Raw genomic sequence first — 14,402 nt, 5'->3', positions numbered from 1 at the left:
AAAATACCCTGACCCGGATAGCCCAGGCTAGCCCAATCTTGTCAGATCTCGGAAGCTAAGCAGGTTAGTATTTGGATGGGAAACCACCAAGGAATTCCAGGGTCTCTACTAGGATTGCCAGGTCGTCGTCACCAGCCACTGGTGGGGGATTGGGGGAGTAGGGTTGCCAGATCCAGGTTGGGAAATTCCTGGAGATTTGGGGATGGATCCTGGGGAGGACAGGGACCTCAGTAGGGTACAGTGTCATAGAAGTCCACCCTCCAAAGCATCCATTTTCTCCAGGGGAACTACTCTCTGTCTTCTGGAGATAAGCCGTAATTCCAGGGGATCCCCAGGTTCCACCTGGAGGCTGGCATCCCTAGTTGCTAGGCAGAGGCAGAACCACCTCTGAACATCTCCTGCCTTGATGGCAAAAGGGGGAAAAATGCAAAATACAAGATGCGCTTCCAACATTTCAAAAAAAATGAAGACAAGCCCGTACAACTGTGGCTGCAGCGTGTTGGAATTCACATGGAATTCACTGCCACAGGAAGTGGTGGCGGCTACATGCATGGACGGCTTCAAAAGGGAATTAGATAAGCATATGGAGCAGAGGTCCATCAGTGGCTCTTAGCCACACGGTATAGATAGGGGCTCTGGGGCAAGTGATGCTCTGTCATCTTGGTGCTTGGGGGGGGTCAACAGTGGGAGGGGCTTCTAGTGTTCTGGCCCCACTGGTGGACCTCCTGATGGCACCTGGTATTTCTGGCCACTGTGTGACACAGAGTGTTGGACTGGATGGGCCTTTGGCCTGATCCAACATTGGCGTCTCTTATGTTCTTAATCAGGAAAACCGCTCTCTCAGCTCTTCTTTCTGGGAGCTGTTTGGCCCGTGTGCGCTCAGGGGCTAAAGTTCACCCTTGTAAGGAAGGTTCCAAAGTGTGGCCTGGGCTTGATTGTTCTTCCTCGGGGGCATAAGTCTGTTCTAATCTGTGTACTCTACCACTTTCCTAATTAAAAGCAAATGCACACCCCTCCCACCCCAATATAGCAGCCCTGACACATTAGTAAGATTCTGTGAGAAAAATCCAGCTTGTTGAGGGAACAAATACATTTCTAGGAACCGGTGATGGGTATAAATTCCTTCTCTCGCCGTGATAGGGTTTGTTTTTCTGGACAGCCTGCAAGCACAGTTCAGAAATGCTTTGCCGCTCTAGTCCATTAGACGAGGTGGGTGGGATTCGCATCCATCTCAGTTTGAGAGCAACTCCCGCCTCCTCAATGCGTGGTTGTGATAATATCAAAGCCCTTAATAAGTATGAGCTTGTGGTGTGTGTGTGGGGGGGACGGGACATGAAAGATGGGATGTAAAAGAGGTTGAGGAAGTTATGAATGGCTTGGGGAGAGGGTGTTTAACCCCCCCCCCCATAATACCAAAGTGTAAGGTTACTACCCAGTAAATTTGATTGTCAATAGTTTCGAGCCAGGCAAAAGAGAATAGCCCCCCCCCTTTTTTGGCACGCTGCACAATTAACTTACACATTTCACTGCCCACCAGCTGTGCCAACAGCTTTGAAAGAGACGCGTTCGGGCGGGTAAGCCAGCCGACAGCTACGATAGTGCACGGCCTTTAGAGGCGAGGCACCTCCGAATGCTGGGGATGAACAGTGGGGGAGGGCCGCTGCCCTACTTTTCTGGGAGCATCTGCGCTGTCCAGTGTCGAAAACAGGACACTGGAGAAGACAGAGCGCACGCCCCAGCTGGTTATTTAGGTGTTCGGCTGCTGTAACTGTGTCGGGATCTACGGAACTTATCCTGCATGCAAATTAGGGGTGTAAAATTATTAACATTTAAACGATGAAATGCGAAGGATGCGTTTACCTGTTGTTGTTGTTTTTGCTGTGGGGCTGCAGCCGACTTATGGCAAAACCGTAGGAGGCCTTCAGAGGTGGTTTGCCAATTGCCTGGCTCTGCGACTTCCTTGGTGGTCTCTCATCCAAGTATTAACCAGGGCAGACCCTGCTTAGCTTCTGAGATCCGCTGAAATGGGGCTATCCCAGGCTATACAGGTCAGGGCTTACCATTTGTATGATGCCGTAAACGTTTAAATGTTCTCCAAGGCTCAGAAAACTAGTAGAGGTTTGCCTGAGCATTCCAGGATCATCGGTGCCTGCAGAACGTGTGTTTTCCAAAGCTGGCATTACTGTTAATGGTCTGTGCATAAGACTGACACTGAAGCACATTAACATGTCAGAATTTTCTTAAAAGTCAGTAGCAGATGTGTAAGAAATAGGTACGTGCGTTAGGCTGTGAGCGTGTGACTATTCAAAAGACAGTATTTTTACAGTTTAAATGGTTGTTTAATTAAAGGAGGTAACATTTATTTATTTCAGCTATTTAAAGCCTCCTTTGCTCCCCAAAAGGGACCTATAGCAGCTTACTATAGTCCCCTGTCTCAATTTTATCCTCACAACAACCCTGTGAGGTAGGTTAGGCTGAGAGCGTGTCTGTCCCTAGGCTCCCCGGCTTCCGTGGCACAGTAGGAATTTGAATCTGCCAGAACTTAATCCAACACTTTAATCACTATACCCTGCTGGCTTTTTAAATGGCAGTTTTGAAAAAGTAAAAAAGAAACCCCCCCCCCCCCATTTTGTTAAGTTTTCTTAATTACAGCCAAGCTCTGTGTAGAGTTCTAAATACCCCATTTTCCCCAGTCAATAACAAATGTAAGAAAACGGTACTTTGTTTTATATCGGGGGCTGCCTCCCCCAGGGGTGGGGAGAGGAATCCTATGTATTGTTAAAGGTATACAGTGCAGAAATGATCACTCGTTCTCTTGGTATTTGTTTGGTGTTGCATTGCGTTCCATAGTTAACAGAGACTCAGTCAGGGGGCTCCTGGAATGTGTGGTCTTATTTCAGGGACAGACCAACCTGGCAAAGAGCACTGCAAGGGGAAGTTTGATTTTGAGTTGAAGTGGATGCCGCTCGAAGGAGGTATGGTTTGCATCGACATTCTTGCTACCTGCTCAACCGACACATTTGCAAATAAGCTGTTATAGAAGGCACTTATGCTTATGCAAAAGGACGCTCATCCTGTAAAAACCTCTCCTGGAGCTTCCTATCGCTTGTGGGAAATCAGTGTTGTAAAGCGTCAAATTTCCAATGGATGGGATTTTTATATATAGCATTTGACCAGCAGGGGGAGCTGGTTAGCAGATAGAATTCCTGGCTGTGAGTAAAGGGGGTGAATCATGGCGCATATAATTCCATAGAACAAAGTTTGTCCAGTGACACCTTTAAGACGAACAGAGTTTTATTCAAGGTATGAGCCTTTGTGTGCACTCACACTTCCTCGTATACATAGAAATGGAAGCTAACAGTCCATACATCTAGGCAGATGGTGAACAGCAAATTAGCATACAACATGATGAAGATGTTTTAACAGATGCAAGGACCAAACCGGAATAACAGGCTAAGTTTATATGGTCACCTTTTGCTTGGATTTAATTACGGGGGAAGCACAGTGGAGCAAATAAAATATGTCAAAATAGGAGACGAATGTGTAAATGTATCCTTTTTATAACTTTATATTTTATTTTAAATAATAACATTTAACAGCAAACAGTAATAAACAGTCCACTTATAACAATCAATAAAAAACAAAATCAACATATTTAGTAGGTAGCTCAGTAGTTGCATTTTTTTACCTTAGACACATGGTCAAAAAACACAAACCATTTCTCAACAAAATTTGATTTTTTTTGCCGGAGTTTTTGCGGCCAACAGTTGGCATGCAAGTTTGTCCATGACTACCAAATCCCACAATTTTGCAAGCCATTGTTTAACGGAGGGCATCTCCTCCGTCTTCCATACTTGAGCCAACAAGGTCTTCGCTGCAATTAACATTATTGAAACCAGTTCCCTAGTTGTGCGGGAGAAAGTATCCTTCTCCCAATAGTTGAGCAGAATAGATTGTGGAGTGTTAGGAAGATGAATTCCCACAATATCCTCTATTTGTTGAATAACTGTCTTCCAATAAACCACTACCTTGGGACACTCCCAATGGTGAAGCAGGAAATGTATCCTTCTTAATTGTGGAATGCTAAGAATGCTGCGGTGGCTCAAGTGGTTAAGACGCTGAACTGCAGGCTGTGGAAGGTCGGTAGTTCAGCAGTTCGAGACCCGAGTGTGCTGCATGACGGAGTGAGCTCCAGTCTCTAGTTCCAGCTCCTGCCAACCTAGCAGTTCGAAAGCAAGAAATTGCAAGTCGATAAATAGGTACCACTTCAGTGGGAAGGGAACAGCGTTCCGTGCTCCTTGGTGTTTAGTCATGCCGGCCACATGACCACGGAAACGTCTTCTGACAGCGCTGGCTCTTCGGCTTTGAAACGGAGATGAGCACCGCAACCCTAGAGTCGGACTCGACTGGCTTTCGAGCAAGGGAACCTTTACCTTTACTTTAAGAATGCTCCATTTGTCTCCTCTCAAGCATCGAGGTAAACTAACAGCACACATTTCTTTGAGGTGGGGTGAATGGTTGTGCAGTGTTATGTCTCCTCTGTCACCAGACAAGAGAAATACATCCCAATATTCATTCCATTCCAGTCAGTATCTGAGGAAGTGCGCATGCCCACGAAAGCTTGAATAAAACTTTGTTGCACTTAAAGATGCCACTGGACTCAAACTTTGTTCTACTGCTTCAGACCAACACGGCTGCCCCCCTGGATCGCATACAGGGGTCATTTCCTGCAGGAGCGCACAGGAGTGGAGCTCCGGCAGTAAAGAGCCCAGGGGGTGGGCACATGCAGCAAACCCCGCCCCCTGCTCCCAGCAGCCCTCAGTCAGAGCAAGAAGCAGCCAGGTAAGCTGTAGAGCCCCCCCCCCGGCCCCCCGGTCCAAAACAGTCCAGTGGCACCTTTAAGACCCACGTTTTATTCAGGTACAAGCTCTCCCTCCTCTGTGAGGGCAGATCTGCACCTTCCCCCACCCCATAGCTAGCAATCCAAAAGAGTCCAGTGGACCCTGAGTGGTGGGTGTTGCCTTCTGACACACTTCCAGTGATGGAAGGGGGTGTGGCATATGCAAATAAGTTATGCTAATGAGTTATGCTAATGATCTCCTGCACCTCTCTTTCTACGAAATGACCCCTGATCGCATAATTCCATGATCGTCTGTTGCTGAAGAAATAAATAGGAATCTAGTGGTGTCTGAAGGTCAAACATGATTCTTATCCCAGCGTAAGGTTTCTGGAACCAGAACCCAGTGCATCTGGCAAAATAAACCCGAGTCCATGAAAACGTATGCTGAAAAAAACCTTGTGCATCTTTTAAGTTTCCAATAGATTCTGATGATCCATGCAGTTATTTCACTGCACTTCCCTGGAGCAGCGCATGTCAGATTGCTGTCATAAAAAGACTTATCTTGCCAGGTTTTAAAGAAAAAATGTCCCTTGGGAAAAAACAAAGCCCAGATTATCACATTGTACACCCCTCCCTCCCTCTCTGCATAGTTACAAGCACTTGAAATGCAAGAGAGAGATCAGCACATGCCACGTATGCTCCAGCGTTGATGAATATTGACTCTGACTTCTGAACAAGCCCAAATGAATGTCTGACCCTCCCCCCCCAGCTTTTGAGCATGCACGGGTGAACGCAGACCCTCTTATCCCGCATCTGGGGGTAAACGACAGAGCAGAGAGTGCGACGAGAAGCTATCGGGAACAAGCCTGAGAAAAGCAGCTCTGTTTTCGGTAAGAGCTGCGGTAGGGTTGCGTGTTAGGATTGGGAAGTGCCTCCTATCAGTAGGTCTTCACCCTTCCCTAGAAGCAGAGATCTGGCTCGCTGACAAGATTTCAGATGTCCCGGTTCAGCAAAGCCGTTCAGGCTACGAAGTCAGCATCTTTCTAGAAATGCCTGCATGTGGAGGCTTGTCGTCGCACAGTTCAATAAACGTGCAGGTTTTAACGGCACGGCATTGGAGACTAAGCTTCCCTGCAGCAGTCCCGCTGGAAACCTTTGATATTCACAAGCAAAATAAAATAAATGGCAACGGTAGCAGATTCAAAGGGGCTGGCGCATTGTAGCTGTTTCCGCATTTCCAGCCGTCCTTGGAAATGTTTCGGCATCGTTGCCAGGAGGGAGATCTGAATGCAAGACGAAATTCTGGCTCCGGAGTGAAAATGGTGGGTTCATAGCTGATAGGGATGCCAGCCTCCAGGTGGGACCTGGGGATCCCCTGGAATTACAGCTCAAGTCCGAACTACAGAGATCAGTTCCCCTGGAGAAAATGGATGCTTCGGAGGGTGGACTCTCTGGCACTGTACCCCACTGAGGTCCCTGTCCTCCCCAGGCTCCATCCCCAAATCTCCAGAGGTTTCCTAGCCTAGATCTTGCAGCCCTACCCCCTATCCCCCACCAGTGGCCAGAGGGACCTGCCAAACCTAGTGGCTGATTATTATGGCACTCTTTTAAGTTTTCTTTTTTGGTATTTTTTGTATTTTTCATATGTGAGTGTGTGTGAGCGCGTGTGTGCACCTGGAAGTCATGTCGACCTCTGGCGACTGACCCTTACTGGGGGCCTGGAGGATATTCAGAGAGGTGGCTGAATAAAGCCTGCCCCTGTCCTCCTGACTGCTGGTATTCCAAGGAGGTCTCCCATCCAAGTACTTGTCAGAGTTGACCCTGCTTAGCTTCTGAGATCTGACGAGATCGGCTTGTCAGGGCTATCCAGGTCAAGACTCACTTTTTTCGTTTTCAAAAGCGTTGCATGTACATCGGGGTTTCGACCTCCCGGGAATCCTTTCCATGCGACTTAGCCTGCCATGGAACCCTAGCATGCTGTAGAGGATTGTGGGAAATGTTCCAGGTACAAATTCAGCTCATGCAGGGTCCGGTTGCTTTGTGTGCATTCAGGGACACAACCAGCTTTCCCCCAAGGCTCCTTATTGCTGGAGGAGTCCGGTAATAATTGGCAGGTTTCTTCAGGAAGGTCATCCACCATTCTTCTCATCAGGGAACACCTTCCATGAAACCCCAGCCTTTTCCCGATGTGCCATCTGAAAATGAGCGGCACAATCGTTTCAGCAGTGTAATAAATCCTTTGGTTATTTAAGACAGCACACGCTGTGGTTCAGTGGAAGAGTACCTAGCTTTGCATGCATAACATCTCAAGTTCAGTCCCCGGTATCGCCAGTTTTCAAAAGGATCAAGGAATATGTCAAATGAAAGACTTTAAACTGCAACCTGGGAGAGCCACTAATAGTTACAAGAGATCACGGTGACCTTGATAAGCCAGCTTCAGTATAAGGCAGCTTCTTGTGTATTCAAAAAGATGCCGGCAGGCAGAAATGATGGCATAATCGGCGCAAATAGAAAGGAGCCAGCCTAAAAACCACTACAATAAAATAATCTCACACAGCCAGTTGAGCCACAGCGGCAGCCCATTCCTAGGCTGACTTGAGGCCTAACTGAATAGAATCAGGCTGTAACTGACCTCAACAGAAGAACTGTCCACTGGATGTGGTCATAGTCCATCAGAAACAACAATATGACACGGGGACATATCTGACTTCCTTCCTTGTGTCTGGTGTGGTGACTACGAAGTGATTTGTCAGCCGAGAAGTCCTCTGCTGAAACGTTGCTTCAGCCAGCACCTAAGCTTAATCAGCCCTGACATGGGCAGTGTTTGTTCGGATGGGTAGCCTGCCCCGTCCGAAAAGACTGAGACTGCTGTAAAAACCAATAAAACAGATCTGACCGCATTCAGCAAAATCTGCCTCCTCTCTTCCAACTTAGCCCTGAGCACAAATGGCAAGGTCTGACAGTATTTCTGAAAGGTGCTTTGTCCTGGCTGTGTGAGAGGGAGTCTCAAAAATGGGGTGGGCAACAGGAACACCCCTGTGAAGTTGCCAACAGACCGGAGCAGACATGGCTATGCTGGCAGGAAGCGGGGTTTTCCCCTCCAGCTTCCACACAGCATTGTGGGTATTCCCCTTGTACCTTCCAGCTTTCCCCTGGCTTCACTGCCATCTTTCCTAAACCTTCTTTCAGGAATGGTCACAGCAGAGCCGGGGTGGCTGCTGTGGTGGGTGGGAGTCTGGTTCTTTTCTGGTCTCCCACCCACATGAGTGCAGTTCCCCCAGCCCAATTCCACCTCCCCCCAGCACCGCTGGAGCACTTTTTTAGGATGTTTTTTTTAAAAAAATCAGTAACTCACAAATGGCTGCAGCATTGTGACGATCTGTCTTCTAGGTCCTTTGAATTCCCAGCTTTCACTTAAAAAAAAGACACCTTAAGTCTCTCTTGCTTTTCTTTGCAGATATATACATCTTTCCCTTTATGGCTTCATAATGAAAGGGGCAGAGACCGGCCTTTCTTTTTAAAAAAATGAAAGCTGGGAATTTAGAGGACCTAATAGACAGATTAATGTTGAAAAAGCCCCCCCCCTGGCTAGCTACTGTGAAGGGCGGGGTGGACTGTGGCAGAGAAAATGCAAGGAAACCCACCTTTACAGAATCCCCCTTGACCCCTGTGTTGAATCAGAAGAGCTCTGCTGGATCAGACTGGTGGTCCATTGAGTCTGCTATTCTGGATCACACAGCAGCCAACCAGTTGTTCTGGAGGGGTAAAGAAACAAGGTGCAGAGGACAAGGCCTTCCCTTGATTCTGCCTCACAGCACTAGGATTCAGAGCTTTACTGCCTCTGTATGTGAAGGGTCCCTTTAGTCACCGTGACCTAGTAGCTATTTGATGGACCTCTCCTCCATGAAGCTGTCTAATCCCCCTTTAAAGCCATCCGTGCTTACGGGCACCATTATGTACACTGGCAGTGAATTTTACAATGTAGTAACTCATTGAGTAAAGAAGTATTTCCTTTCGCCTGTCCTGTAACCATAATAATCCATCAACTTCCTTGGGTGCTCCCAAGTTCTGGTATCATCTACTCTCTCTGCTCTATGTATAATGTTATAAACCTCTATCATGCGCCCCCTTGGCCATCTTTTCTTCTAGACTAAAAACTCCCCAAACTCTTCAGCCCTTCCTCAGTTGCAGCAGCAAAGAGAAGACCTTGGAGTGGTGTGGTTGTATGGAAGTTGCTGTTGTGTTCTTAGGAAGCATCGTTCAAAGGTCTTTGATATCTTAACGAGGGAGGCAGTATTTCAGGTGTGTGCGTCGTAAACTGTTGGGATTTTACAAGGAACAGTGTCACTATCTGTATACATAATGTTGATTTACCTCACAGGGTTATTATTAGGATTTACCAGGGCAGCCATGTTCTTAGTCACTGTACTAGACACGAGGAACTCCTCGGGTGGTGTGTTGTTGTTTTTTGGTCACATTGTTTTTCTGAACCAAACAAGGAACATTAATTGTTTTTGGAATCTCTGTGCTGTGACAGCATTTAGTGGCAATGCTTCCTTGGGCAATTTGCAGTTGGGGATTTGGAGGACTTGCCAAGCCTGTTGTTACAAAGCCCTAGCGATATTTCGATATTTTAGTGCCTTAGAAAAAGAAACCACTTGTCTTTTGGGCGGGGAGGGGGCGGCGAGGGAGTGGTTTGAATACCACAGGCTGATTTTGCACCCATCTGTTTATTTGCAGTTTTTCCACAGCCATGTCAGGAGGTTAAGCTCCCTCTACACTGCATGCCGCTTTCACTTTCTTTGTTCATCGGGTGTTATGACACCTTCTGCATAGATTTATGGCCGTTCAGGGGTGACTTCGCAGTCAGTACTGCATTGCCTCCGGGGGTATCTGAACGTGGTTTTGAGCAGCACCTTTTCCTTGCTCTGATTCCAGGGGAACAATAAGCAGACAACTTGACACGGCTTCATTGATCTTCATCAGTTCCCCCACCCCTATTTTCCCCTCTGTATTTATCACCTCACCATGAATTACTTGGCTCAGGCGGCTAATGACCGCTGAGGCAAGTACTGACACAGGAAAATCTGCATACCAGTGATCCAAGGCGATGCAGTGAAAACAGATATTCGGAGGCAAGGGGGAACCAGGTCCAGTGCTGATAAAATGTGGAGCGAATGCCAGATGCAGAATGGACCACAGTCTGGAGGTGGGCGGGAGTGAGGGGGACAAAGCCGCCCTGAGCCTGCTTTGGCGGGGAGGGCAGGAAAAGGAAGAAAGAAAGATTACACACAAGGAAAAAGGCAACTCAGAAGTGGCATCCAGAAAAAGATCAGGGTAAAAGTGGCTTCAAAAGAACCAGATAAAAATGAAGGGGGGGGGCGGATGACTCCCCAAACAAAGTGAAAACTAAAACAGTTTGGGTCCAGTACCGGTGAAAAAATCTCATGAGGAAAAGATCTGAGATGCAGGAAGTACCAGTGAAAATAACCAAGACCATTAGAGAGATGATTTACAATCGTGGTTATTGGTGATAATGTGGATTTCTCCAGTTTAGTAAAGACTAGTAATGGCTGAGGACTCCCCAGTCCTTATTAAGTCCTTGGAAGGTTGTGTCAGTCTATTTGATGAATAGTCTATTTGATGAAAGAAAGAAATCCCCTGTCTCTAGTGGCCAAAGCAGACATGGAAATAGCAGGTCTGTGTTTTTAAACACAAATCAGTCTCAGTCATTCCAAAAGTGGGGCAGGGGTGTAGGTGGAATGGTTTGATTTTTTCAGAGTAGAAGGTATGAGGTTAAAACCCTCCAACCTCCCCCCCCCCAGGTTACTTATCTCTCTTCATCTCCTCTGTCTAAGCATTTTTCCCCAGCTTGGCGCACTCCCCGTACCTGAACTCCATGCAGGAGAAAAACCCCTGGGGAGACAGACGCCAGGGAGGTAATCTATAGGTGGGTGGAAGGTTCTGCCGTTGTGCCAATTTTGCTGTTTCAAACAGACCTCCCACCCCACTCTGCCTGTGCGATTGGGGCATAATCTGTGTTGAGACATATAGAACCGCCACATCTTGTTTGGTGCTGCGGAGTGCTAAAAGCGAAAGAAAAGCTAATTGCTCTCAGGGGCGGGGGCGGGAATGTCCTGTGGACCAAAATAAAACAAAAGTCCAGTGCCCCCTCAAAGTCCACTTTACACATCTGAAGAAGTGAGCAGTGTCTCACAGAAGCTCATATCTGGAATAAATCTTAGTCTTTAAGGTGGCACCGCAAACCCCACCCACCCCAGGCTCAACCCTGTTTCTGACCACTCCAGGAATTTTCCAACCTGGAGTTTAGACTTGCCAGCCCCCAGGTAGGGGCAGGGGATCCCCTGCTTTTGCGGGCTTGGGCCTGCCACCAGCCAGCTGGCCACTGGGGGAAAATCCACCCCCTAAAAGACGTCCCTCAGTGACGTCATCACATCAGGGGCAACACTCTACTTTTGGGTCAAAACACTATTGTTTGTAGCCATTTTTACCATAGAGTTTTGCCCCCCAAATAGAGCGTCACTCCAACATCACCAATGCGATGATGTCACTTCTGAAAGTGACATCATCGCGTCAACGACATCCCAGAATGCCCTGCCCCACTCCGCCTGCCAGCAGCAGGTAAGGACCTAGCAACCCCAATGTGATTAGGAGCCACCAGTATTTCAGGCCGGCTTGCTGATTCTACACACGGTGTGTGAGTTCCTAAAAAAGTCAAAGGCACAGTGCCTCTGGCTTTCAAAGAAAAGACGGCGGTGGTGATAACGCAATGTTATTATGGGATACAAGTGAGACGCCTAGGATCCACTAGAAGCTTAGCAGCATACTTGAGCCTGAACATGTACTGAGATCAGCGTCCTATCTGAATATATCTTTCATGACTTGTTGTAAAGCACTTTATGAACAAGAGAACTTTTGTACTACTCTAACACTGAGCTGCGGTGGCTCAAGTGGTTAAGACGCTGAACTGCAGGCTGTGGAAGGTCAGTAGTTCAGCAGTTCGAGACCCAAGTGCTGCATGATGGAGTGAGCTCCCATCTCTAGTTCCAGCTCCTGCCAACCTAGCAGTTCGAAAGCAAGAAATTGCAAGTAGATAAATAGGGAACCTCTCGGTGGGAAGGTAACAGCGTTCCGTGCGCCTTGGTGTTTAGTCATGCCGGCCACATGACCACGGAAACGTCTTCGGACAGCGTTGGCTCTTCGGCTTTGAAACGGAGATGAGCACCGCAACCCTAGAGTCGGATTCGACTGGCTTTCGAGCAAGGGAACCTTTACCTTTGCCTAACATTTCCTGAGAAAGAGCCAATTTTGAAATGTTGTTATATAATCCGGAGACGACGTTGATGATGTACCTTTGCACTAGGATTTTCTTACGATTTGGTAGGAATTCATTTATTGTGTTGTAGTACTCCAGAATGTAATACATAGTAAGCATTTTCTTTGCAAGTCTTGTTGACTACTTGATTTGTGAGTCAGACACTCACGACTGTTTTCTTTATACTCGTTCTTTGATTAGGTCATGTTTGTCCACGTTTGTCAAGTACTGTGATAGGCCACCCAGCCGAGCTTTTACAAGGCTGGGGAGCCCCAAACTCTTAGTGACAACGTTGACATAAATGTCGAGGGAGGGGCCACTGCTCGGCAGCAGAGCATCTGCTCGGTGTGCAGAAGGTCCCTGGTTCAATCCCCAGCCTCTCCATTTAAAACTGTCAGGGAGTAATTAATAATTATCGTATTGTGGCATTGTGTGTAGAATAGCCAGGAGGTCCCAGAATTGTCTGGTAGCTGAAAATTCTAGCTCTGAGCGTTGTGCTTGTGGTGAGCTAGACTCGTTTTTAGGAGCTGAAAGAGCCCTGAAAGGACTGTGACTTGGCCAAGGTCACCCAGCTGGCTTCATGTGGGGGAGCGGGGAACCGAACCCAGTTCTCCGGATTAGAGTCCGCGACTCTTAACCACTACACCAAACTTCGTTCTCTCGTCAGGAATTAAGTGATGTGAAAGACTGAGGCTCTGGAGGGTGCTGCCTGTCTGACTCGACCAGGGGGCCCCAACGTTTTTGAGACAGCACTTTCGGACTTCAGAAACAGCATTGTGGGCACAGCCACAAAATGGCTAATGCGGAAAGCAGAGCCAGCCGCAAAAGGCCTACCACAGCTCACTTCAGTGGAACAGTGAAAATCCTTGTGCTGTGGGGGCACAGCCAATCAAGTCTCCGGTGGCCAATCAGAAGCCCGGCTGGGCAAAAGCTGAAGCTGGCCCAAGTCACTTACTAGAAATGCTTGGCAGCACCAGGAAAGTTGTTAGCGGGTGCTGTGGTGCCCACAGGCCCCACGTTGGGGACCACTGGAATAGAAGAAGAAGAGAAGAGATTGGATTTATACCCCGCCCTTCACTACCCGAAGGAGTCTCAGAGCAGCTTACAAATCATCTTTCCCTTCCCCTCCCCACAACAGACACCCTGTGAGGTAAAAGAAGAAGAAGAAGAGATTGGATTGATAACCTGCCCTTCACTACCCAAAGGAGTCTCAGAGCAGCTTACAAATCTCCTTTCCCTTCCCCTCCCCCCAACAGACACCCTGTGAGGTAGGTGGGGCTGAGAGAGCTCTCTCGAGAACTGCCCTTAAGAGAACCTCTGAGAGAACTTGTGACTGACCCAGGGGTCACACCAGCAGCTGCATGTGGAGGAGTGGGGGCTCAAACCCGGTTCACCCAGGTCAGAGTCTGCGCTCCTAACCACTACACCAAACTGGCTTCAGTGGACCAGTGGTCTGATTCGATAGAAGGCAGCTTGAAGGGTCTGTATGTGTGGTAGAGAGTATTTAAGGGGATGTATACTTCCAAGGAGCTGCGGTGGCTCAAGTGGTTAAGACGCTGAACTGCAGGCTGTGGAAGGTCGGTAGTTCAGCAGTCCGAGACCCGAGTGTGCCGCATGACGGAGTGAGCTCCCGTCTCTAGTTCCAGCTCCTGCCAACCTAGCAGTTTGAAAGCAAGAAATTGCAAGTAGATAAATAGGTACCGCTTCGGTGGGAAGGGAACAGCGTTCCGTGCACTTTGGTGTTTAGTCATGCCGGCCACATGACCACGGAAACGTCTTCGGACAGCACTGGCTCTTCGGCTTTGAAACAGAGATGAGCACCGCAACCCTAGAGTCGGATTCGACTGGCTTTCGAGCAAGGGGACCTTTACCTTTACCTTTACACTTCCAACAGTAGCACTGGTGCATGCATGGTTTATTATAATCTGCTTGAGAAAAAGAGCCGTGAAAGGGTTTTTCTTTTTCTTTTTGCAAGGATAGGAGAAGGAATTATGTCACATCAGTGTTTGAACTGCCTCTGAACAAGCAGTCATCAGTGAAGGAAACTGTCTAGACCCACCTCGCGTCTGTCTTGAACTGAAATCCCCGTTAAGTGGAAGCCCTTGGAATTATACCTGAGCCTTGGCTGGTGCCCCCGGGGCAGGTTAGTCAAACAACAGAGCGGATAACTGATACCCGGAGGTCATGGGCAAACATGCACGGTCTGTAAACAGAGCTGATTCACCT

At 48.0% G+C, this 14,402-nt stretch overlaps 1 protein-coding gene across 1 annotated transcript in view; it reads left to right on the top strand.

Moving 5' to 3' along the window:
* The first annotated feature begins 6,119 nt into the window (after positions 1 to 6,119).
* CORO2A (coronin 2A) overlaps positions 6,120 to 14,402 on the top strand; it is a 57,197-nt gene continuing 48,914 nt past the window's right edge. Inside the window, exon 1 of the mRNA XM_015420670.1 lies at positions 6,120 to 6,162. Within this exon, the coding sequence (XP_015276156.1) occupies positions 6,160 to 6,162 (3 nt within the window). The 5' untranslated portion in view covers positions 6,120 to 6,159. The remainder of the gene's footprint in view (positions 6,163 to 14,402) is intronic.

This window comes from Gekko japonicus, unplaced genomic scaffold (genome assembly GCF_001447785.1).
Source record: "Gekko japonicus isolate JY-2015 unplaced genomic scaffold, Gekko_japonicus_V1.1 scaffold1242, whole genome shotgun sequence".
In the NCBI taxonomy this organism is placed as follows: Eukaryota; Metazoa; Chordata; class Lepidosauria; order Squamata; family Gekkonidae; genus Gekko; species Gekko japonicus.
Note: the sequence above shows the minus strand (reverse complement) of the source record. Positions and strands in the feature narration are given on the sequence as shown.